This window comes from Ictidomys tridecemlineatus, chromosome 5 (assembly GCF_052094955.1).
Source record: "Ictidomys tridecemlineatus isolate mIctTri1 chromosome 5, mIctTri1.hap1, whole genome shotgun sequence".
Classification (NCBI taxonomy): Eukaryota; Metazoa; Chordata; class Mammalia; order Rodentia; family Sciuridae; genus Ictidomys; species Ictidomys tridecemlineatus.
Window position 1 is genome coordinate 12,380,150 of NC_135481.1, and position 27,495 is coordinate 12,407,644.

Consider the following 27,495-nt stretch of genomic DNA (forward strand, 5'->3'; position numbering starts at 1 on the left):
CTGTCATAAAAAATAAATCAGAGGTATGATTATTGGGAAGAAAGAGACAATGTTATTATTTCTACATGATATAATTATATTACTAGAAAACCATGAGAATCAATTCAAAATATTCACAATTTATAAAAGTTCAACAAAGGGTCTAGATACAGATAAATGTAAGCAAGCTATGGCTTTTTTTTTTAACATATTGAGAATAACTTTGAAGATAAAAGACAACCAGATTTCCTTTCCTTTCATTATCATCACAACAACACAAAATACAATTAAAGTACCAAAGACCAATTTTCATAAGAAATGCTTGATGGGTAAGGTCCAAGCCTTATGGAAAGATATAAACTATTAGAATGCATGGAAATAATGCTGTGTTCTTAGACTGAATGTTTTAATTCCATCTCTTCCTACCAAGTTGGTTATAGAGCTAATATGTTCTTGGTATGACACAGGTTCAAATTCAAGCATCAGCTCCTTTGAGAGACAGACCACCTAAGTCAAATAGCTCCCCCTCCTCCAGTCAGTTGCTCCTTCTCTTCTTTCCTGGTCTAATTTCCTTGCCATCTGACATGATTTTTTGGTCCTTTTCTCTCTCCGACTAGAAGAAGAACCCAGGAGTGTCTTTGTACTCTGCACTATTCCCAGTGCTCAGAACAGAGTCCAGCATACAGTAAGTGCTCAATTCATGTTTACTGAGTATCATGCAATCACATGAAAACACCAATAGGACAGAAGGAGGAGGGAAGGGAAGGGGGAAATACTCGGGAATGATAATGACCAAATTATATTGCTATATGGCGTATGAAAATGTAACAACAAAGTCCACCATTATATACAAGTATCATAATGCACCAATAAAAATATGGAAAAAAAGAAGAGGGAGATTTGCATGTAACATATTTAAACACATTTCACAGCTACAATAGTTAAAATATTCAGTGTGGTACAGAGATTATTTGGCAGATAAACAGAAGAGAACAAATAGCCATGAAACAGATCTAGGCTAAGTATGAGGACTTAGCACATTGTAAACATTCCAGTGTTAAACAAATGAATTATTCAACAAACTGTTTAGAAAACTGACTGAATAATAGGGCGGGGGAATCTACATCCTCATTTATTCTATACTTCAAGGTAGATGTTAAAAATGTTGAGTCCCCCACTCTGCCAAAAGAAAAAGAAAACGCTAGATACAAAATAGTTCATATTGTATTATTCCATTCATTTAAGGTTTCTAAAACTGATCATGGTGTTAACAAACAGAAGATGGGGGTTCTCCAAGGAACTGGCTGATGACTCTGTCCAGAGGTAAGGCTTTTGGCACTAAACAGGTGTTTCTTTTTCACTTGTGCTTTGAGAGAGGGAATAAAATTCTGTAGTAAAAAGCTTAATTAATTTATTGTTACTCAAGAAATTAGGTATAGGTCCATAAAGACCTTGAACTGAACCATGTTTTTACCAGAAGGGGTCTGGACTACAGGGGTCCCAAGGAGTCCCCTTGCTGAGTAGCACTGAGGGTCCATACCCATGACTTCCACATGCTCACAGCAGAAATCCCGTTGTTCTCTGGGTTTCCTAGGTGCAGCTGAACATTATAAAGACCAACTCATTACAGAAAAGAAAGTCAGTATTTGTGTTGAAAGTAGAACATCTGAAGCCCTCATTCCTCACCCAGACCTTCAATGCATGCATTGATCAACCACTGACTACACCTACAAAAATCGTGGTACCACCTTGAGCCAAGAACTGCATTGGGGGACGCCAGACTTACTAGGTACAATCCAAATAGCTCTGATCTAGTTCATCGTCAATCATAAATGCATGTGCCATAAAACTTTGATTGCACTATTGGCCTGATATGGTTTTTGGGGAAAAAAAAGTCTTTTGTTTTTGAAAGGTATTTATTGTCCAGACAAAATCTCAAAGCACAAATATTTGGATCAATAGTCATATTATCCTGGACTAGTTTGTATAATAGCAACAATAAAAATTATAATAATAACATCTGATACTCATTGAATAAGTATTTTTTCCAGTCACTATCCTATGTGTTTTACCATTTTTCTTATTTAGTCTTCCTGACAACACTATGAAATGATTTTTATTGCCAATTCATTTTACAGATAAAATGATAAATGCAGGTGAAGTAACTTGACTGAAGGCCATGGAGACAGACATGCATGCTGAGCATAGAACTCTGAACCACCATGAGCCTGCTAGTATTGAAATTTTGAGACTTTGTACTTTAGATCCTTTTGCCAGTGATACTGATAATCACTAGTTTTTCTTAAAATTCCACATTTGTCTTAGCCATGCCCAGTACTCTGCGCTATTCCCAGCGCTCAGAATAGAGTCCAGTCAGGAGAGGCTAAGGACACTATGGGGTATCCATTTGGAAGAAATCTCAAGTCAGTTGATTAGATCCTTTTCTTTTGATGAACTAATTTAGACTATACTAATTAAAAATGATTTTCAGGGTTAATATTAGTTTTCTTATAGCAATTCTAGAAACTTAGCCAATATGTGATTTGTTCTGCATAGTTTAAAACAGAGGAATGCAAGTTACAGCATTGATGCAGGTGAGAATGGGTTCTGTGCTGCCTGCTGAGAAGTGTTCTCAGGATCAGATCTTTCCTGGGGTGAAGGTCTGGACCCCATTAGCTCTGGTGGCCCCAGAACTTACCAACAAGGAAGGAAGGACTGGGCCAGGTTTCCAAAGTGCTGCTTCAGAAACAAGGAAAGGGTTTAGCTTTTCTCAAGTGCAGTGAGGATTTCCCTTTGTTTATTATCCCGCTCTCATGACTCTCTTTTTAAGTAGCACTGATTGCTTAAGCTCCCAACTCCTGAAGTTGATCATCTGTCTCTCCTTTTCTTAATTGTTCCAGATCATCTCAAGATGTCAAGAGCAGTTCATTATTCCACTTGGTGTTTTACATTCTTCTGTAAAAAGATGCTTAACCCATGTTTCCTGATTAAAAATGCATGCACACAAACTCTGTTTTGAATGAAGGTTGAGATTGTTATTTGGAATCACTTAAGCTCACTGATAACACCTGTATTTTGGCTTACTCGTTACCTTGCCTAATGCAGATTCTTGGTATGGACCTGGCATTTCTGTAGCAGTTACTGGCCCTTCCCCACCTTCCCTAGTACTGCCACAAACTGTCTTTGTAGCAGAGGCACAAAGCTATCACAAGCCTCCTCCAGCCCCATGGCTTCAGTGGCTGACCACTGATCAGATTTAATCCAAAGGATGTACTTTGGGATGAAAAGTGTTCCACAGTCTGGCATCTGGCCACATCCTGTAGCCTCAGATGCTAAGGCCACCCTCACTTCATTTATAAGACACCAGGTCTAGAGCATGCCTCGCGTCCCCTTCTCTTCTACTTTGGCTCATGCCACTGCTTCAGACAGAAATGCTTTTTCTCCTACTTCTTTCTTATAAAAGCTGGCCTATCCTCTAAAAGGGGAGTTGACACTTTAGCATTAAGGCCAATGGGCATCGGCCTTTCTTAGACATTGAGTTATTGGAACATGGCCATGCCCAGGCATCCACATGTTATCTATGGCTGCATTCTCATTACACAGCAGAGTAGTGCAACAGAACTAAATAAGCCAATGTATCTACTATGTGGCCTTTGGAGAAACAGGTTGTTACCTTCTGAGAGCCCAGTTTGCCACCTCACCTTTGTGGCTTCTCAGATTACCCTGTTAGAAGTAATTTCTCCATTTTCTGACTTGCCTAGTGCTGGGTCGAGTCTCTTCCCAATGTTATCGAAAGATCCCCAGATGGACTGTAAATACTTTGCAGGGCAGGGACCTTGTACTTTTCAACTTCAGCTCTCTGCAATACATTGCACAGAGTAGGTGCTTATAAATGTCTATTGAAATGTTTAATTCTGTTGCATAAATGTCAATAAAAGAGCAATGTTATACTTAAAGCAAATCAGTTCCCAACTCAGATTACATAAAAACTAGATAATAAATGAAAAGATAAAAAGACGATCAAGGAGGCAAATTTTGTCCCAAAAGCATAAAAAAATACAGGTATGATGGCAAGACCACAAGGGAATTGAATGGGTAGAGCTATGTGAAAAATATTTTCCAAGGAAGGACATGAATATTCACTCAGTTCAGAGAGATGGAGTGGATCTTTCCTGTTCTGACACTTACATGATTTCTATTCAAAGAATAGAGTCTGGTTTAGAGAAAGGGGTGAGTATAATGAGGAGATTCCAAAAATTATTCTTAGAGCTATTGTTGCTAAAACAGTGGGAGAAGAGCTATAAAGGAAGAATCCTGTTAAGAGTTCTGCTCAAGAGAAGAAGGGAGAAGTGTGCTCACTTCCTATGGGAAAGCAAGACCTGGGGAAGGGAGGGAATGGGCTCCGAAGGCAGATCGTTGAGCTCCCACTTCTGAGGGAAGTGCACTGTCAGACACCAGGTGGAAAGTATGTAATGCAAAATTAAGTCCAAGAGGGTGAGGGAGGGTCAGGTGAGAGCAGTGGCCTTGGAGAGGCAGGTGGGCTGTCTCCGCTGCACAAAGACATCCTTGAGACTACTGTTTTCCTCAGGTGTTTCTTCTCTTTCATGTAGTCAAATGTAGTTACTCCATGTCGTTTAAACCTTAGATATCTCTTCTTATGGCTTAATGTGTATGAATTCCCTAATGTCAGAGATCAATGATTTAACTCTTTGCAGAAAGCCAGACTTGGAGTCAGACAGGGAAGGCTTAAATGCTCCAAGCAGGTGAGGGAATGGATGGATTTAGAGACAGCACTGGAATCATAGATCATGTGTTCTGAGCTATTATCCTAAGCCAGGTAGGAGGCCTGGGGGTGATCAGAGCCCTGCAGATGCAATGCTCTCTGAAGGTGCTGCTGCCTGCAGCGGGCTGGGAGACAGTGTTACTTTTTCTGTAAGGATGGAAGTGTCAAATCACTTCCATAAAAATCCAAGAGTCAGCCCACTCAATGGGCTTTTCCTATATTTGAGGAAAGTGTCGCATTAGGTGTGGAAAAGCAGGTGTAGGCACTTTGCATATTTCTGAGACAGACAATACAAATGAAAGCAAAAAACAAAACAAAATAAATAAAACCCTACAGCTTAACACTTCCCCACAAAATAAATGCAAACACAAGCACAAACAGGCAAATGCAGTCTTATACTTCCAGGGGAGCTAGGTGCTAACTAAAAAGCAGAACTCCCCCACCCCCTCCTGTTCATTGAAGTGACAATGAAGTGACAATGAACAGGAGGGGGTGGGGGAGTTGATTTCACTTTGTTCCAGTATATCTGAGAGCTTTTCAAGGCAGAGCGACTGTGGAAGAAAAAAGAAAGCCCCTGTAAACAGATGTAAGGACATCAGAGCTCTCCTAAATCAAAGGGAAGTGCACTGTCAGACACCAGGTGGAAAGTATGTAATGCAAAATTAAGTCCAGGAGTGCTAAAACAAACAATAACATCTTTCCAAATCACAGCAAGAGGGCATGGGCTCTTTGGCATGGGATCTTTGTTTTGCAAAGCCTGGGTTTTGGATAGGAATCATAAAAGCTTGCGCTGAAAGAAAAGCCAGAAATGAGTCCAAATTAAAAACAAATTCTCAAGATCACCTTTCTTGTCTGCCAGTGTTGATGAGGAACATCCCAAAGTCAGACCATCCCTTTGAGTTGTTTGCAGTTTTCCTTGTCTTCTGAGGCTGCCATGACCCGTGGCAGGTAATCAGGAGGGTCAAAAAGCCTATCTCAGTTATCTTTTCGTAGATTCTGAAAGCAGAGCCCTAGCGCTTGTCATGTCACCTGATTAAATAATCTTTCAAGAACCCATCTGAAGTGCTGAGGAGGATGCAGAGAAAGTGGAATTCTAGGGGGAGGTAAAATGGTGCATCCATCATTCAACTGGGGAAAAAAGTTTGGATGCTCCTCAAGAAGTTAAATATAGAATTAACATGTGGCCCAGAAAGTCTACTTCTAGGTATATGCCCCAGAGAGCTGAAAGCAGTGGATTCAAATAGAAGTTGGACACCAAAGTTCATAACACCATTATTCACAGCAGCCAAAAGAGAGAAAGAGCCCAAGTGTCCATCAACAGACGAACAGATAAACAAAATGTGGTGTGTACATAAAAAGAATACAATTCTGATATATGTCACAATGTGGCTGCATCTTGAAAACATTATGCTGTGTAAAGTAAGCCAGAAATCAAAGGACCAGTATGTGATTCCACCTGCATGAGGTTCCTAGAATAGGCACCCTCATGGAACAGCAGAGCAGAGGCTGTTTCAGGGCTTGGAGGAGGGAGGAATTACTTACTGGGTACAGCTTTGGGGATGACATAAAAGGTCTGGAAATGGATAGTGTTGATATTTGCATAACATTGAGAAGGTACCTAATGCCACTGAATTAGCGTATAAAATAATTAAAATGGTTAATTTTATGTTTATATATATTTTATGCAATAGAAAAAGTAAAAACACAGGATTTCTTTCATTTCTCCAAAATGTTGTATTCTTTTTTAAGAGATGGATGTTCTTTTGGAAGCAGTTCTAGAAGAAGTCTGTTGAGAAAGTGAAAGTCTGGTGACCAGGACATAACTATGGTGGGGTCAGCCCCAAAGGTGGGGCCCATGGTTTCAATCAAGTGTGAGGGAATGGTGAGGGGAGGGAAGGAGCTGGGTGCAGAGGCAAGAAGACTGTCAGGAGCCCATCAGGGCATGTCTTTCTTCGAAGATGGAGGAGGAGAACAAGGACACCTGGCTTCATTTCCCTTGCTAAAGGCCATGGTAACAGATGTAGAATGTAGGTCTTGAGCAAGGCCTGCACTTGGGTGAAGTTCAGACTCCAGGATCCACAAACCATTGCTTATACGCAGGTCCCTCAGTCATGTTGGCTTGATGTCCTCACCTCTAAGACACAAAAGTGTCAGCACTGGTTCCCACCTTGTATAAATGTTGTTAGGACTAAATGAGGCTGTGGAACCAGGATTCCAACAGTGTAGTGCAAAATAATATGCGTGGGGTTTCAGGACCACGGTGGGCTGAGGGTGTCCTAGCAGAGACCCTGCAGATGGGCCACACAGCCCACATGGGCCTCAGGAGAGCCAGCACTGCCTTTATCTCCAAATCCTCAATACTCAGTACATTTCCTAGCTTATGGTGGGTCCTTGAGAGAAGGGATGTCCAAAGCTGGCCTGCTTGTCTTCAAAGAGTGCTCAGCCTCACTGGGAAGAGCACAAACTTATAAACAGATAAGGTGCAATAAAATATGGTAAGTGCCAAACTGGGGATAGGATCAAAGTCTTATAAGTTTTAAAAAAAACTTTCTTTGCTTTTCCTTTTTTTCCTTTGATTCTTCTGCCATGTATTAAGAAAGCAAGAAAGACTCCAAATGCCAGAAGGGCAGGCTATGGAAACATTTGAGGCTGGAGCTTCTGTTGCTGGGGCTGTTTCCCAGCTGCTGAGAGATAGAAACCTAGAGGTCCCAGCCAATCCATCGAGTGAAATCTTGAAAGTAAACTGAAAGAGGGATCTTGGATTGGAAAATAAGAATTCAGAATGACTGGATGGATACAAACTTAATGGTAGATAACCAATCATTCCAACAGCACCTTAGATATTTATTGTAATTTTAAATTCTAATTTGTTATATATGACAGCAGAATGCATTACAATTCATATTACACATATAGAGCACAATTTTTCATGTCTCTTGAGTATATACAAACTATATTCACACCATTTGTGTTTTATTAGCATTTTTAAACCCCATTCTGAAATAAGTACCCATAAGGCTTCAGCACCAAAAGTGATCTTAGATGACCACATAGGCCAGGGTTTCTTGACTCAGCACTATTGATGTTTGGGGCTGTCCTGTGCATTGCAGGATGTTTAGCAGCACTCCTGGCCTCTATCCCCTAGATGCCAGTAGCACCTGCTGTTCCCCAGTTAGAAAAATCAAAATTGCCTCCAGCCATTACTCAATGTAATGGGGGGTGCAAAATAACCCCCAAATGAGACCCAGTGACATAAGGAAATGGTCTTCGACTCTGAAAGAATATTGGAATGACCTGAGAGATTAAACCATCCTGACACCCAGGCTGTGCCCCACACCAAATGAATATGCAGGTGACACACAAGTATCAAATATCATACCTCCTGTGATTCCAATAGGAAGCCAGGGTCTAGGGAGATAGGGGTACTATCAGTTACGAGAGGCTATGTGTTTACACGATTAAAGTTCTATGAAATTATAATTGTTTTCTGATCATACCTATGAGGTTACTGAGTCTCAGGAAGGTTAAGGAACTTGTTCAAAAGAGAAACCCATCTGTTGATGGCAGTTCTTCAAAGGTCAATTTCAAAGGCCAAGAACTGGAGGCAGATAGATGCAAGAGCAGAGAAATGCCTCTCAAAGCCCTGCTGCAGTCTGAAGTGAAAGGGAAAACACATCGCCATACAGTTAAACTCCAGAGGAGCATTTTCTGATTGAAACAAGGTCAGCCCAAGAGAGACACCAAACAAGCAACTACTTTTGTTTCCTTTTTGTTCTGTGGGAAGAAGAAACTCCTCCTAGACAGACACAGAGTGCAGAAGCCACCAGGATGCTCAACTAGAGCAATGAAGTTGAATCAGGTGGTTTTTATGTCTGAGAAGAAAGGTGTACTCTTTTACACCTGAGCTGCCATAATCCTGGATGCTTCTCGCACTAGGATAGCAGAAGGGCTGTCTTCTATTTAGCCACCACATGCTAGGCCAATTTGTGTTATGTTATTGAATCCTCACATCTCTTTAAGAGATGGTGGCTTTGTGTCTGCTTACCTGTCTGCCCCTTGCCTATGCACACTGGGAGGAAACCTGCCACAGCCTGCTCCATTTGGAGGAAAGGCCTGTTACAAAAACAGATGAAGGTACCTGTGGAGGAAACTCAGTGTATTGATACTAAGCCACTTTCATTAATTTCATACATATCAACTGGCAACTAAAGATCAATCATCAGATATTCAGGAGAAAACAAGAGCTTTCAATAAAAATATGTAAAAAACTAGTAATAGAAAGGAAATTCCTTGCTTTGATAAAGGCATCCATCAGAGATCTAAGCAAACATCTGTTAGAAGCATTCTCAATGTCAGAAACCAGATAAGGAAGTCAATTATGGTAATTATTACAAAGATGTTTTGAGTCTTAGTTTCTAAGTACAACAAGGCAAGAAAGAAAGTAGAAGCAGAATAATGAGGAAGATAATGATACTATTATTTATAGATGTCATGACTGGCCACTTAAAATCTCTTAGTCAAACAACTAAAAATCTAAAAGTATTAAAAGAGCCTAGAAGAGCATTCAGATAGAAAATAAATATATAAAAGAAACTGATTTCACATACACCCACATGACTAATTGAAAATATAGTGGAAATTAAGATGTCATATACAATATTAAGCAAAAACTATAAAATCCATAGGAGCAAACCTAATAAAACAGATGCAAAGTTTAGATGAAGAAACTTTATTAAAGAACACATGATAGGAGACATGCTATTTCCCATTTCAAATTAATCCATATGTTTACTGCAATCCCCATCAAAATCTCAACAGAATCTTTATAGATTCTGATAAGATGATTTTAAAGTATATTTAGAAACAAATCTTTGAGAAGTTTTCAGAAAAGAATAAAGTATTGGGCTGGGGTTGTGACTTAATGATAGAGAGCTTGCCTAGCATGTGTGAGGCACTGGGTTCTATCCTCAGCACCATATAAAAATAAACAAATAAAATAAAAGTATTGTGTCCATCTACAACAACAAAAAAGTTTTAAAAAAGAAAAAAATATTTGGATAGAGAATTAAAGAGGGGTCGGAGAATTGATCTACAAAAGAATAAGACATATTACAAAACTATAATAATGCAAACAATATGGTACTAAAGCAGAGGAGACAAATAAAATGAGAATACACTAACAGTCCACTAGTGTATCTAATTATATTTTGATTTAATATGTGGTAGAGATGGCATTTAAAATTAGTAGGAGAAATTTAATAAATGGAGTTATGACAACTATCTATTTGGAAAAAAGAAAGTTGGATTTCTACCTCACACCATACAACAAAAATTGATTCCAGATGCATTATATATTTAAATACAAAAATACAACCATAAAGGTAATAGAATACTACTTAGAGAATAATTTTATGATGTTGGAGGTAGGTAGGTATTCCTAAGTAATATAAAACCTATAAGCCATAAAAAATGATTGACAGACTTGACTACATAAAGATTAAACATTTTCAGTAACCTAAGACAAAGACTATAATACTTTCAATAGATATAAGCAGAAAGTGATTACTCATAGCATATCTAAATTCTTAAAACTAGTAAGGAAACTACAAACAACTTAAAAATGGCAAACTCAAATTATATTGTTATATCATGTACAAGTATGGCATGTAACAACTCCCACCATTATGTTCAACTATAATGCACCAACAAAAATATGGAAAAAATAAAATTCTGAAAGCAACAAAATGGCAAGCTCATTGGAGTACAAAGAATGATAAAAGTCCATCAGAAAAATGCAAATAGAAAGAATTTACAGGTTGAACAACTAATAATAAAAATTAAAAAAAAAGAATTTACAGAGCTGGAAACTCAGCACATTCATGTTGGTAAGGGTGTGGAGCAAGGGCTCTTTTATATAATTTTGGTGAGAATGTAAATTGGTACAACTATTTTGGAAAGGAATTTTGCTTTAGCTTTCAGAATTTTGTGTGCCATTTGACCTGCAAATTCTTCTTCTAGGAATCTATCCTACAGAAATATTTATGTAAGTATGAAAGGATATACGTATTAAGATATTTATGGAAGCATTTCGTGTTAGAGAACCTTTCTTTAACTTTTCTTCTCCAAGAACTCACTGTTTCTTCCAGAAACAACTTTTCCAGTTATTTACCTTGGGTTTTCTTGTTCATTCTATAGGCTTTAAAAAAAATGTCTAATGACCCTTAGTTGCTCATTCATGCTATTTTCAGTTATCCACTGATATGTAAGACAAGAACCATGAGAAGGCTGCCTGAGAACTTCCCCCCTCACTCCATTATTAGGCCTTGTTAGCAGGCCAAGTTCCAGAGAGTGAGGAAATGGGGTCCTAGTCGTAACGGCTCCTTTTTCCAATTCCAGAACCAATACTGACGTCTGTACTTGGAGCATCAACTCCTCACCCATGCCCTACTTCCTTCAGTTTCTTGATGAGGAGGTAAATGCCACATTCTGATATGTGTGTGTTTGTGTGTGTGTGTGTGTGTGTGTGTGTGTGTGTGAGAGAGAGAGAGAGAGAGAGAGAGAGAGAGAGAGAGAGAGAGAGAGAGAGAGAGAAAGTGTGTGTGTGTGTGTGTGTGTGTGTGTGAGAGAGAGAGAGAGAGAGAGAGAGAGAGAGAAAGTGTGTGTGTGTGTGTGTGTGTGTGTGTGTGTGTGGTTTTGTGTGTGTGTGGGTGCCTGTCTCATCTTTAGTTTTTTTCAGAAGAAATCAAAGTTTGGTATGGCTTAATTGTTTCAGCTTATGAATCCTTCCACATTACCTCCTTCCTCCCAGGCTCAGTGGCTCCTAAGCTCTGTCCCACAGGTCCCGCCTCAGCACAATGCCCTCTGCTCACTGAGCCTGTGATGCCACTGCCCTGTCCTGTTAATGAACCTTTGTCCATCTGCCTTCTGAATTTCAGAAATTTGTTACAATCATTTGTGCATAGATGCCACCTTTCTGGGCAGCCTGCTGATTATAGGTTATATATCTCTATATTTTTTTCCTTTAGTCTTATTTTGATGGAATCTTGGGAGAAGGGGAAGAAACACTCATGTGTTCAGCCTGCCATCTTGAGTCCCAAACTAAAATATTTTTGCAATGTTAGAAAACTGAAGACAATCTAAACATCCCCCAATAGAGAAGAACCTAAATACATCATATTACATTTTCTATATAGAATACTCTGCACTCAAAAACAAAACAAAACAAAACAAAAAACAACAACAATGAATCAACTTTATATGTATTGATATGAAAAGATACCCAAGATATCAATGTAGCAATTTAAAAAAGTAGGTATAATAATATCAACTTTAGAAAATATATATTTTCGTTTGTATCAAGGGCTGGATAAGACACACTGAGCTGCTAACAGTAGCTATTTACCTTTGTCTTTACAGTTGAGGACAGAGAACAAGTGTAGGATTCCCAGCAAGAGGGATTTTATCTTTTTGCTCTAGATTGGCTGTATCATTTGAAAATTTAACAACACACATGAAAAAAAATTTCTTGGGATGAATTGTCAAACAGACTTAAGACACCACATTATTTAAACCTTGTAATCTTTCCCCATATAGAAAGCTGCTCACCTAATAAAGTTTGAAAATAATAGGTGATCCATGATATTTCTTCCTTTTAAAATGCTGAACTTTTTTATTGTTTAAAAATTTTATGAGAACAGGCTTAAAAGTAAATGTATTGTCAATTTATTTTTAAAAGCTTACAGACCTTCAAAAATTCCTTCCAAGTCTACAACTTTATGACAATGTAACATGTTGGCAGGTGGTAATGTTCTGAATAATCAATTTCTGCTTGGTATGCTTTCAAGTCTGATTTCTTAACTGTTGCATAATGACATTAGTAAACTGAACTGACTGAACTATGTCAAACTTGGATAGTTCAGCTAAAATAATTTTAAAACATCTTATTAAGGAAGAAAAAAGTAATATAAACTGTCAATCATTTAAATAATCAGATTCAACTTTCCCCCCCCAAATAGCAGGATTGAGAATAATTCACAGAGGGAGAATTCATAGCTTAACAACAGAAAAAGAGAGTTCTAGAATCCAGAACTCATTAAACAGTCTGAATTTTGGAGAATGTAAACAAATTCAAATAAACACAGAATTTTGAAGCTCAAATGAGATGATTAAACATTCTATCTCCTAAAATGTGCATGCCGCTAAATGCCAGATTTGCTCAGAGAAAACAGTAACATCGTGACATAATGAGCTGACCACCTCCTCCAGCTCTGCGTGGCCAGTCCTCCTATAATAGGTCAGGGACCAGAATCTGAGGCTGGCAGGTCTGATTTTGTTGGCCAAACTCAAAGTAAAGTTTAATGTGCCATTGCTATTAACATATAAGCCAAGATCTCTGATGTACATGCCTCCTTCTATTTTGTTTTTGATTTTTAAATTACAGTTTTCATACCCAAACTCTATAATTGTAATTTTAGTAACTCCAAATTCTTTTTTAATCAAGCAAAGTAAACAATGTTCAGTTTGAAAAGGCAGAAGATACACCTGAAATTGCTTTGGAGACTAAAGTATCATATATATATATATATATATATATATATATATATATATATATATATATATATATATATATATATCTTCAATATGGTGTATGGTATGAGCACTTGAGCACTATCATTATCCATATGAGTAGGGTAAGTTATTTAAATATTGAAAACTTTAGAAATCTTTTAAAAATGAGATGATTCTACCTATATCTCTAGCACTAAAAATACAAGATACAAGTCAGACTGTTTTTATGGGAATCTATTTTCTATTGCTATCAAGTTTAGGGATTCAGTCACTAAAGAATATCAGCTAGTTCACAAGGAAAGTTTGAATGCTTTTACAAATAACTAAAGATAATTCTGGAAAACAACAGGAAAACTGAAAAAACTTGTTAAAAGTCGTACAATTTTTAAAAGTGACAATATAAAATGTGAACAATTAATATCCTTTAGATTGCCTATTCTATAGAATAAACTTATTGACATGGATGAGACAACGTTGTGTATGAAGTCAAATTTTACAGAAAATGCAATTTGCAGGTGCATTCAGGTGATGTAAGCTCAACAGAGCCTCCTGGGTGACAAGGTGTTAGAATGGAAGCTCCATTCGTCACCCTGGAGTCTCCTTTCTCTATGGTCCGCCTGCTGTTTCCGATGTCTCCTAGCCCATGTGGCATCATGTGACGCAGTCATGGACACTATGGCTTTCTTGTGCATCCCACTGGTCTAAGGGCTTGGAAAGTTTAACCTGACTTCCTGAATCACCCTCCCATTCCTTTTGCTACTTCCATTCTCTCTTTTCCCCTTCTTCATCTCTTTTATGGGGAGAGGAAATTTTTATTTCATGAAGTTTTGGCGTCCTGACAGGGGCTGAGACAAAAGAAAGGCAGTGCCGACTGCTTAGCAAGTGTCAGGGGCTCTGTTGAGCATCTGTTATCCTACTGATTCCCACGACTGCTAAGGAGGTTAAGATTCTGATTCCCATACTCCAGATGGAAACACCAAGGCCCTGAGAGCTGTTTCGGTTCAGGCACCTAGTGGATAGTCACTCAGAATATCTATTTTTTTATTTTTATTTTTATTTATTTATTTTTTTATTGTTGGTCGTTCAAAACATTACATCTTTCTTGATATATCATATTTCACGGTTTGATTCAAAAGGGTTATGAACTCCCATTTTTACCCCGTATACAGATTGCTGAATCACATCAGTTACATCAATTACATTTCCATTGATTTACATATTGCAGCCAACCAGAATATCTATTTTGTTTTCAAGTATACTACCTGAAAAGTGCTTATGGAATAGGACCAAGTACAGCCAGGGAAAATCTGCTATCACACACAAAGCTAATCAAAAGTGGCATTGTTTGTGTGAGCATTTGAATATAATCGCACTTCAAATCATCCCAGGAAGGACAATTTCCGTTCTAGGAGACAGGATGTTTACTGAGATATGATCTCATTAAAAAAAGTACAAAAGAAATGAGTATTTTTTTTCTCTTGCTATTAAAAATAACATGAACCACTCACTGGGAAACTAGGCATTCTGCCATTTTGGTGGCTCCTGGATTTGCCAGAGCAAATATAACAGTTTTCTGCTTTAATTGGGTTTGTCTCACAGACACATCTGCCATCCTTCCTCCTCCAGCCAATAAAATCAAGCGGAGTTAGCTTTGTCTACATTTGGCTGGGCGGGGAAGGAAGAACTGCAGAATAAGGTGGAGGTCCTGGGTCTGGAATTATCTTCTGGGGTGATTCTGGTACTTGAAAGTTGAAAAATTAATGGTCTTTCAATGGATGCAATCAATATTGTATGCCCAATAGTGTACCAGGGGAACTGAGGATCTGAAACTGCTCTTGGGTGTTATCTTTTAGACTACCCTTCCTGGACTGCTTGGGTTCAAATCCCAGCTCCACTTCTTTCTGGCTGTGTGAGCTTGGCAAGTTGCAATAACCTACCTGTGTGTATTTCCTTATCTGTAAAATGGGGCTGGGAAGAGATCCTATGCCCTAGGGATGTTGAGAGGGTTCAAGATTTTATACACGGAGAGCCTTAAGAATATTGCCTGGCACATAGTTTGTGTTAGATAAATTCCTAATCAATGAATAATTAAAAATAAAAAATATTGCTCTTCACTTAATGACTTTAAAAACGGCTTCCTTATATTATCTCTTTAACTGATTTGTACATGCTTACACGAATTGGAAATCAGCAAAATCAAATTCTTATGACTGGTTTGTACCAGATGGAATGTAAATGGCCTGGAAACCCGGAAGTAAATATCAATGAAGATCTCCTTTGGCAGGGGAGTAGATTAAAAACAGCCTTCAGTATTGATGATATTGCTCAACATGATTGCTGAAGGGTTCTACAGCTGTCCGGAACATACACATACCACTAATGGCCCGTGAAGCAGAAAGAAAGAAGAGAAGGACATCGGCTTTAGACCTCCAGCATCTTCAACTGCCTCTGGCCACCTCACTCCCCAACAGAATGAAGACCAGCAAACCTACTGGTTCTATAAAGAGACCTTCCCATCTCAGAGGGTCAATGTAGTCTTTACCATGTTTCTCTCAGGTGGAACAACGGCTGGTTTAAATGTATCTATGTCCTACATTTACTTGCAAGAAGGATTTTCCCTCTCTTTCTCATTTGGGGGAAGGCCAGGTGGTGCTTGGGGGTTCCACAGTGGAACTTTCTAAATGTCCCAAGGCCTCCGGATACCATCATGTCCATCTCACAACACTGGAAGGAAAATTTCAACCTGCATCGACAGATGATTTCCTCTGGAAAAAGACCAAGCTTACCCAAGTAGTTGTTGCTTTTGTGCATCTCGGTGATGTTGATTTTTGTGGCTCCTTGGGGAATCTCCACAACGCGGTGGTATCCCAGGCTGGTAAGGGCATGCTTAAACACCCCAGACACCACCTGACAGCCCGTGTTGTCGCCTCCGCATACCCCGCATTTGTCCACGACTTTATCGGAGCCTAGGTAGTCGTCACAGCCAATGCTCTGCAAAAAGGTAAGACAAAAGAGATTCTTGTAGCATGTACCAGAAGCACCCAGAAGACCAAGGGATAGGGACAACTGAAGATCTACTGGCAAGACTCAAACCGACATTCCTGCTGCCCTTGCACTGGCAGATAAGCGAGTTCATGCTAGCTGTCACTCAACAGATATTCACAGAGCACCTACTCTGGGCAAAAACTGTCTTTTTTTTTTTTTTTCTATTGTGAAAATATACATTCCAAGGGCAGGGTGAGGGCCGCAGACAATAAAGAAGTAAATAAAACAGTACATTTGGTGGTGGTAAGTGATCAGGAGAAAAATAACACAAGGGAAAAGAACAGAGAAGAGATAGGGGATAGAAATCTATTTTTTACAGGTTGGACAGTGAAGTTGTTCTGAGAATCTCTACTGGAGTATGGGAGGCCAAGGATGCTCCATGCTGTACATTTCAAATGAAGAATTTTTTTGGAATTTTTTTTTTTAAGTACCACCCTTAAAATTGAGGTTGGCCTGCAAATCTTCTGTTCCAAATTATAGACGCTACAAGTACATAGCAAAGTATCCCACCCCAAAGTCCTGTTCCCTGACCCAGTTTCTTAGGAAATTAAATAGTCTGAGATCTGAATCTTTACTGATAACTGGCTCTGGAGAGTCAAGCAGCAGGAATTTTGCTTGATTACCCCAAAGTGCTTTTCCTGGAGCAAAAGGCCAGAAACACCAACAAAGAAGATGGTAAGCTTCCAAATAATAGAGTGCTCTTTGTACAATTAGTCTTGTTTAAAGGAACTCTGTCTTTCCTGAATTATCTCCCCAAAGAATTTCCATTACTCATTTAAGATCTTTTGGCTTTTTCCACTCCCACCCCCATGTTCCTGTTGGGAAAATTTTATTTTGCATTGAAAAAAAAAAACAAACTTTGAAACAGAATGGAATAATCTTCATAAAATATCTTTCTCTATTTCTGGAGCTCATTCCACAGGGCTCTCGATCATGTTTCCCAAACCTCAAATTGGGACTCATGGTATGAGCAAAGAATTTTGTCACATTTCCATGGGAAGTAAGTAGATTGTAGTTTCAATGGTGAAATATTGGGATTACAAGATTATTCACTGAATTGTGGGGATACAGAAAGATGCTGAAATTAGAATGTTATTTTAAAACTTGAGACATATGCTTGCTGAGTGACAGGCTTGTCTTGGTTCTTGAATTCTAAGAGTAATTATCAGACCATTCTGAGGGACAATGTGATCATCAAACTCTCCACAGCACACTTTAGACTTGGTTAAACAACCCTGGATCTGTTTATGTGGGTCCTACAGGTCAAATCCTGTAGGCAGGGTCAAATCAAAAGGGGTTCATTCATTCTTGCCCCTCTAATTTCATGTTTGATTGACATCTTTCTGCAGGCACTGTATTCTGCATTATTGCTTCCATATTCCTATGTGCACATCAATCCATCAATAATAAGTGGTCTTGCTTCACAAATAGCCTCTCTGTAAAGCATTATTTCTGACAATAATAGAATATCATCTCAATATGTTCATCCAAACCCAATTAGCCTTTCAAAATGCCATATTTGCTATATATTTCTCCTCCCTCAAATATTTCTTGCCCCTACCCCATGAACATTTTAACATGAAAATAAGGAAAATGTCTTCCATCAGCACTCATTTTTACACTGTATGGTTACATCTCACCCTCCTCCCTTTTCCCAATTTCTGTTTCATTCCTGCTAACCCTAGGCCCAATATGTCCCAGCCTGAGCTCATTCTCATGGGTCATGTGTGTAAGGCAGAGAAATCAAGAGCAAAGAAAGCTCACAGAATGACAAGGCTAACGGGTAGGGATGCTGGGAGGAATGGAACGAGGCTGAAGAATTCAGCTGAATTGAAGAATTTTGTTTGCCAGGGTGAAGAATTAGAATCTTATCCTATGGAACCAACCACTGGATGTCTGAAGAAAGGGAGGGCCATGCTTAGACCTGTTTACAGATTATAACTTTGGCTGCAGTGTGGAGGGGGTCCATTCTAATGGAGGTGGTGGTGGTGGTGGTGGTAAGTAGGCAGTTGAGTGAATCTCTCTTGTCAATGGGGTGCAGAGGATATTTCACAAATAAACAAGAGTCACCAAAGCTGAAACAGATTATCACATCAACCCTTGGCCCCAGTTCAGTTAGAATGGGATCATCACAAGGAAATCACACAAACTTGCATCACTTTAGACAACCACAGACACAGACAAAACGTTAGTCGATCTTATGAATCAGATATTACATTCAAACACTGTGCAGAGTCTGATGGACACTGCACCAGATCTGCTATACCACATGGTCACTCTGGATGAATCTAGACATGGGGACAGAGGGTGGTAGTAATTTTCCCTACTCAATGTCCCTGTATCCTGGAAGTTGACTTCAGGAAAAGGTGTGGCCCCACAAGTGATGCCAAAATTTAACAGTGACAATCTGTCTCCTCAGTCCCATCCTGGACTCTGATCACCCACAGCTTGCTTCTCAAAACAAAAGTCGGATGAGGGGTATGCAAACCTTCCCTGAAGTGTGGAAATACCCTTTGAGTGTTCTAATGGCTGCCAAGGTCTCTGAGAGACTGAGTTACTATGAACTTACAAAATACCCACATCCACTCCACAAAGCAGAAAGGACAACCCTAGAATGACAACCGGGAAGATGATCTGTTTTTAAGACCTTTATTTTTTAGCTGAGGCCACTGGCAAATTACACATGACAATTATCCCTTCGCATAGGGCTGTTATATGGATCAAATGAAGAATTCAATCCGAAGTAATTGGACATGATTTCGATTGGCTGAGAAAATTACCTTTGGGCTGAATGACCAGAAAGGCCAACCATGACAAGATCTAAACACACCAATGTCTTTTATTTGAGTGACTACATGAGGCCAGCAATCTGGGGACTCTCAACCTGAATCAGACACAAATCCTGCCTTGGGGAATTTGAGCCTAATAGGCAATTAGATAGATACATAGATAATCACAAGCCATCAGGCACCAACTACTCTCTGTATCCTCTATGCCATGCTGGTGGAAGATAAGATCTCCTTTAGAAAGTTATTCATGAGTCACTGAGTATACATAGTCGGGAGGAGTTGCAATATCTCAGCCTAAATTAGGGGAATGGGGATGGAAGGAGAAGGTTTGAGAGAAGTTTGGGGAGCATAGTGAAGAGGCTTTGGTGACCCATAGGTCAGGAGAGAAGGAAGGGAGCCTGACCCTTCCTCTTCCCCTCCCCATCCCCTCAACATCACCATGTCTAATGGTCTTAACTATATATTCCAAGGACCTCTAAACATCTGTCTTTCTCATTTAATCTTAAAAGCGGTCTTGAAAGGCTGAAAACTATAAGGAACTAAGACTTAAGAGAGAGGTTAGGTACCTTGGCCATGGCCATGCTGCTAGAAAAGGGGGAGTCTGGATTTGAACTGAGGTCCCAAACCAGAGCCCACACTTTTAGCCATTATGTGAAGGCTGGAGGTCAGAGAATCAGTGGTCACACTGAGGGTTCGAACTTTGTGGAAGGAGCAGATGATGGCAGTGACCTAGGTGTAGAAAACAAGTTCAATGAGCACTGGGGAGAGCTTGGCCCAGAAGTGACTCTGTCACCACCTCTTCTAGTCTTGGAAAGGACCCACCACATCATGCATCTCTCCCATTTTGGCTGTTTTAATATTATATTCTACGCATAGTAAGTGAGTAAATACTTTAGCTCATCTTCCTGTTACATTAATTTCTTATTTAACTTAATGGCATTGTCTAAATGATGTACACCATTGACATCAGTATTATACCATTAACTCAAAATTGGAGCTTATTTGGATTTTTCCAATTTTTATATGCATTTATTTGGGCATTATCACATGCCTAGATCATATGCTATGTTGTTTTCTTTAAAGCAGCTGATGTTCTCTTCTGGAACACTGCTATGTAATTGATAAGTGCAGCTGATGTCATTTAGCAGGGAAAGCAATTTAAAATGATGGAAAGAACGATGGGCCAGGAACCAGGAAGGCTGGGTGTAGTCCTGTCCCAGTGCCTGACTTGCCATGTGATGCTCTATGGGTCACTTCCCTCTGGGGTGCTGAAAACAGTTCCACCACCCTCCAGATCTTCCCAGGCACAATATTCAAAATTGAATCTGTCCTGAATTTTGGTTTGTGTTTCAGAAGACTGGTCAACTAGCCTCTGATGTAGGTGACTTAATAATGGTGGCCTATTTTCAAATTCTTTCAGGGGCACCACCAAAGCATCTTCAACAGGTGCTAAAGTTTGGCACCAGAGTCTGCCAGACCCAGGTTGTTGTACTGGCTCTTGTAAGTGCTGTCTCTTTGGGCAAGTCAATGAGATGATGTGAGCCTCTACTTTTTAAAAAAAAAAAAAATGTGACTGGGCATGATGTACTATCTACCTGTTCAGACTGTTGGAAGGATCAAATGAGGCAAACATGAAAGGTACTTAGAGCAGAATGCTTCAGTATGGTGGCTTCTCAGAGAATGCTGGGTTTAGTAATCATTATCTTCATAGATCTGATTTTTTCTAGGATATAGCCACTTTTAAGTAAATATCATTATCATGAAATCACTGTGCCTGCCTCTATTTGCATAGCATTTTCTATTACTTCTCAGTCAGAAAAATTCTTTTTCACTTGGATAAATTGAGAAAATTCTGAAGATAAAATAAAAAGAAAAAAAGAAAAAAAAAAGAAAAAAAGTCATGGTTGACTACTAAGGCAAGAACTTTATGCTCTTCCTGTTTCAATAGTACTGAGAAAAGCCAGAGAGAACGCTGTTCCCTGATCTAACTCATTTGATGTTTTTTGCTCACCATGTATTTTAGTTCTGAAGAGGCATTTCTTGCTGTTGCAAAGGGATTGGACAAATATCAGACATCTTTAGTGTTTTTCCTGTGATTTTTTTTTTTTGCACTAAGTTGTAGGAAATTTTCACATGTTGCAAGCTATCATAAGAGAAATTACTTAAGAATTACTCCCAATTGTGTGCCAAAATTAACCTAAATGAAATTTCCTGAGGGAAATGAGTAATCTGGATGACATATTTGGTGGTGAATTTCACAGGGAGGAGGCCTCTGTCCATCATGGTAGGCAGGCTGGTGCCAGGCAGATAGTGGAGGTCTGATTCCCTTATGGGAAGCAGATGTTTCTGTGTGTTCTCCATAAACACACGAGCCAGGGTAACCTCAACTGGCTGGTTAGATGATCTCGACAGGTAATACAACATGCATTAACAATCATGCCATTACAACAGAGTGGAAGAATATTAAAAGGACTCTTAGTTAACACCGATTTACTTTTATTTATGGTGAGATAATTCATGGCAATATATATGGAGGCCAAAACTTCTATTCATAACTTTCTGTTGAAAGAAATCCTTTGCATGATAAATCTCTCTCTCATTTAGTGTTAGGAATGTAGATCAATAGCACCTTCTTGGAAAGAAATTTAGCAACATAGACTGCTTGATGCAATCAATTCTTCTTCTAGGAATTCATGCTGAAGAAATAATAAGAAACCATGCCAACAACTTAACTATAAAAGAGTGCATCATAATATTATGAATAATGGAAAATTGGAAGCATCCTAAATGTTCCATGTAGGGAAATAGTTAAACAATATACAGGAAACTCCCTGAGAAGTACTAGATGGAGGATCTTTTCCAAATTGTTATTCTCATTAGAATCTGCTAGTGTTTGTGCTTGTACAATTGACCTCAGTATTGTTGGGCAAATGTTTCCTGAGCCAACCCCAGCTGTGTGCCAATATAAGGTTAGGCAGGTCAGACGAGAAGGTGAAACAAACATGGTTCCTACTCACAGCTGAAATCAGGGGTCAGCACACTACAGCTTCCAGAACAAATCTGGCCCACCATTTGTTTTTGTAAATAAAGATTCATTGGGACATGGACTCTCCCATTTGTTTGCTTGTATGACGGCTTTTGGTTTACAATGGCAAGGCTGGGTAGTTGCAAAATGGATGGTATTGTCCACAAAGCCTAAATATTTATGCTCTGGCCTTTTACAGAAAAACGTTGCTAACTTCTGTTCTAAATGGAAGACTGACACAATCAAATCACTTCCATATAGCCTGCAAATGTTGAGAGGGAAGTGGGTACAGAGTCCTGGGAAGTCAAGATTGAGGTTCACGTAGATGCTGCCAGTTTACCTCTGATTGCCCCCATCCGGTCTCATCTAGGCCTAGTTTGATTTGTTCCAATTACTAATTATACAACAATGAAGACTTATCATCTTTTACCAAAGTGCTTTTCAACTTTTTAAAGTAGGAATATCATTCTTTTGAAACAAAACTTCATGTAGAAGTTTTGCATAAGCTTATAAATGAGAAAAGCAAAATATCTTTGATTGAAGAAGGGAAGCCAGAGTCTGGAAGCCCAGAATCTCAGCTCCCTGCCTGCTCTTCCTCCTCATAGCTAGGGTTTCTCAACTCCAGTTCTGCTGACATTCTGGCCCTAAAGGCTCTTTCTTGTGGAGGCTGTCATGTGTGTTATAAGCAGCATCTTGACTTCTACCTATTAGATATTATCATACTTCCCTCTCCATAGGAAAAAAAATAGTCTCCAGATATTGCCTAATGTCTCCTGTAGGAGCAAAACCATCCTCAGTGAGAGCCACTTTTCCCCAGCTCATTGGACATTTAGGAGCACACACTATATCCCCCCGAAGGCTTTGAAACAATGACAATTGTGAAACAATGACAACTCACAAAAGTGCAAAAATAGTCTTTGTAGAAGTCAGGGAAGGTAATGAGCTAGTAATTTAATCATCCAATTTTAAAAAATAGTTCCTTACTACCAAAAAACTTCTAGAATTCTCCAAGATTGCCTTTTGTCTTATTTTTCAGCATTAGTAGGATTATGTACTGGAAATAGCAGAGTATTTGGCACATAGTAGGTTCTTAATAAATATTTCCTGAATGAAGAGTAGCTGATTGAGAAATCAAGAGATCAAAGTTATGGGATCGTTTCCCGTTTTGAACTAGATCATCTCTAAGAGTCCCCTGGTGCCAAATTGTTTATGGAAAAAAAAGAGATAAAGCTCTGATGTGAAGAATCCTGCCATGGTTAAAGTCAAGGAAATTTGCTTTGTGTAGACAAAATTATACTGGAACCAGGATTCAGTGGAAAAAAAATTGACAATGTCATTCATTTGAAGAGAAGAAATAGTCCATGGGATAAAAGGTATTTTGGCTTCCCTAATGAAGGCAATTTTGAGACTAGTGATCTGCTTCTAATCAAGCATATGGTTGTTACATTTCAGTCCCTCATCCTGCTTCATCAGGGAATAGCTCCTCACCAAGCAACCCAAAGGGAAGAAAACACTGGTGCTCCAGTAGGATAAATTTGGGTAGGAATCAAGGGCGGCAATGTTCACAAATCTGAAGAAAGGAGCCCTGACAGGCAAACATTTTGTCTTTGGAAAAGAATTACCACCCCCTCCCTTCCCACTAGGGTCAACTTTCTCTCAAGGATTAGGTGATACCAAACTCTAAAATTCCAATGTTTTCTTTCATGATCTTCTTCACTGAACTTCTACTTCATGTTTAAAATCTAAGACTGAATGGTGAATTCTGATTAAAGAGACCAGAAAGTATTTGGCCAGATTGTATTAATTTATTAGGGGTTCAGGAGAGGCCAACACAGGAAAACCGATGTGGGACAGGTCTGTTAGAGGCTGTTTGGATTGCTCAGGGGCCAGGACTAGGAAGATTCTTGCAGAAAGCAGCTTGGGGACCCTGTTTGCACTCCATGGGGCCTCCTGGGTGCAGGCAGTATGAGTCCACAGGGGTGGCTCACAGCCAGAGGCCCTTGGGGACCAGGTGAATCCCAAGACCAGAGGTCAATAGTGGAGATGCTTGCTGGCATCCTGGTCATTTCCTTTCCAAACAGCCCACCCCCACATATGCCTGTTTACCTTTTTCTCCACGAGATGGCACCTATAAGCCTTTGTAAGTGATCATCATTTAAACAATTAGTTCAGGGATCAGAAACAGTGGCTAAACATTTAAAGGGATGGGCATACCTAGAGTTTCAGCTGATGGCATCATCTTTGTGTTCTTAGGTGCAAGTTAATGCCACGTTAAGACAGATATTATTTCTTAAAATGTTTTTTATGAAACTTTAAAAATGTGGGTGGAATATGCAAGCCTTTTATTTTCAGAAAGTTTAAGAAATATTGTAAAAAAATCTGTGTAAATGAGTCACAACACTGAGGGCTGTATGGACTTATTAGATGTCACTGAGTGGTCTCCAGAGAGATGTACTAGCTGAGTTTCTGGGATGAGATGAAGAGAGAGAAGGCTAGCGAGAGCACAGTATTTTGAATTCCAAGACTGTCAAGCGGGAGGATGGCATGCTGAACACTGTTTTTAGATGGTGCTTGGCAGGCATAGATGCTGGACTGGAGATCAAGAGACTAGAGATTGAGAAGCACACGGTCAACTGCATTAGGATGGGCACAAAGTGATGAGGGCCTGGGCCAAAGAGATGGGATGAGAATGGAGGGCAAAGGCACACTAATGCTGAAGGTAGGACCAACAGGACTGAAGGTGGAGGGTCTACTGCAGGTGAAGAAGTAAAGAGGATCAGGGTCATTGCCTGAGATCTGGAAGAATATCAGTGCCCTTCAGGTGGAAGGTCCAGTGGGGTGTAGGGTTCTTACATTCATTGAATTCAGTCATACTAGTTCTCTTTCACTGGAACTTTCCTCTAAAACCAGAAACACTTTTTGTTTTTAGCTCTTGGATGGGACTCCTTCTAAAGTATACTTTATAATCCTCAGTTTCTTTTACTTTTTATAAAATCAAGATTAGGAAGCATTATTTCATCTTCTCCAGGCCCTTGTTACTCAAGGTGTGGTCATGGGCCAGTCACATAGGCATTACCTCAAGACTCTTTAGAAATCTGGAGTCCCATCCCAGACCTACTGAATTGGAATCTGCATCATATCCATGTCCTCAGAGAATTCCTGTGCACATCCAAGGTTAAGAAATGTTGCTCAGATCCAAGGGTTGGCCAGCTTCTCTTGTACAGAGCCAGATAAGAAGCATCTTAAGCTTTGCCATCACCTGCTCTCTAGTGCAACCACTCAGCCTGGCACTGCAGCCAACCACTGAAGTGTGAAAGCAACCAGGACAGCTGAAGGCCAATAAAACTTTATTTACACAAATGAGTGACAGCTTCATGTGGCTTAGCTAGATTTGGTTCACCTGTCAGGTGTGCTAGACAGGATACAGCTTGCTGACTTCTACACTAGATGACTCCAAGATGTTCTGAGGTGTGAGGGATTGTCACTATGTTTAAGTGGTTCCACCTGCCACAGGGACTGTGCTGTCTCCCCTCTGGATGCTAGAGGTTACTTCTTGCAGCAGGCATGCCCTTCCTATCTTCCCAGCTCATTGATTATTGTTACCTGGAAATAGCTAAAAAGCAAATGAAAATTTCCAGAACTTTTTGGACCAAAAGATGTGGGGGTGACACATCTATGCCACATCTTCTCTGTATGGTTTTGGGCAAGTTGCTCACTGGCTCCAAGTGTGTGTCCCCTCATCTTTAAATGTTTCTCATACCTCTCTGCTTACTAAACAGAGGTTCTGGGAGGTCGAAGACAGAGTATTTAAAGGGGGGGGGTTGGAAAATCATAAAGCACCCAACAAAATCAGAGTTATGAGTCATTTTCGTTACTCCTATACCATGGAGTTCCAGGACTGCTCAGACAGTCTATCCCTCATACCATTTAATTCCCACAGCAACCCTCTTTGTTGGGAACCCAGGTCTTAGGGAGACTTAGGAACCTACGTTGCCATAGTTGCTAAGAGGCAGAGCTGGCACCCGGCTTCTGTCCATCATTGGCTCAAGTGCTAGCTCCCATCACTACACACACCTCCAGGTCAGTGAGCAGGTTATGAGGGAGATTTTGTGCTTCTTTATGGGTTTCCTGACAGCCAATTTAAAATAAAATCTTTCTCTTGTTCATATGCTGCTGGAAGACAGAAGCTGTCACAATCTGAGATCATTTGACCTTGTAGATCACTTCTTGTTTACCGTATGTTCTTTCTCCTTTTCTCAAATTGCACCCCAACGCCTATGTGACAACAACCCCCCATCCAGTCAAAACAAAGACAACACAACATGACCACGCGGAACATGGTTTCGTAGGGAAAAGAAAAATGCCTGTGGAAAGCTTTTGCCTGTGAGGATTTTCATGGGTGCAGAGGTGAAGAGAAGATGTTCACAGACTCCGACTCCTGAGAATCCCCATCCTGGAAGGGGAATGCTCTGGAGCCCCAGCCCCTTGCCTCCCAGATGGAGAAACCAAGTCCCAGGCAGTGAAAGGACTGCTCCAAGCTGACTTCCTGCCTGGAGAGTCCTTCTCACGACACTGAGATGCCTTTCTGATTCTTTGGAGGCAGGTTTTTACTATTTCCTCACATCAGATGATTTCTTTTCTCTTACTCTGTCCCTGTAACAAGGTGAGTAAAGTGGAATACTAGCAACTCCTTGAGAAAGCAAACGGTCACTGTGAAAATACTTGGATAAACTGCTTGGGGTGGAAGATGGAAGCCTGAGGCAGAAACCAAGGCCCCAAGAGGTAATGCTAATAGGGCTAAGTAGAAAAGTCTGGTTTTGCTTCTAGGGCTGGTGAGGAAAAGAACAGAGAAGGAAGTCAGGAGAGAAAGTAGGAGATGGTGAGAGGGAGGGTTGCTGGAGATGGACCTTGACCCTGAAGTTTGTTTGTGTGATTTAAACCTCTTTCTGTTCCCAGCCCTGCCAAATCTTTATTGTAGTTTTACACCTAGGTTTACACTTAATTTTCAGCCTTTAGATTTCCTGGTTTAGGTTCTTGTTACTCCCTTTCCATTTCCATAAATCTGAAATAAAAATTTCTGCAATGGTCCTGTAGGTTGTCCCTCTAGGTCTGTGGCTGTTCACCCAAAAGCATCCCTAATGCACCCGACACTTTCTGAACCTTACTTTCCTTACCTATAAAACAAGAGCATTCAAGAATAATTCATAAATCTCTTGTGAGGCTCAAATGAAATATGCAGATACAGGTACTTGGCTCAGAAATGGCATGGGGCTGACGTGCCTCTATCTGTCTCCGTAGCCCGTTCC

General features: G+C 39.8%; 1 protein-coding gene across 2 annotated transcripts in view; it reads right to left on the bottom strand.

Moving 5' to 3' along the window:
• Thsd4 (thrombospondin type 1 domain containing 4) overlaps positions 1–27,495 on the bottom strand; it is a 582,503-nt gene that overhangs the window by 90,773 nt on the left and 464,235 nt on the right. For both annotated transcript variants that reach the window (XM_040274354.2, XM_021727964.3), the window contains one exon: positions 16,117–16,321. In XM_040274354.2, coding sequence (XP_040130288.1) covers positions 16,117–16,321 — 205 coding nt within the window. The remainder of the gene's footprint in view (positions 1–16,116; positions 16,322–27,495) is intronic.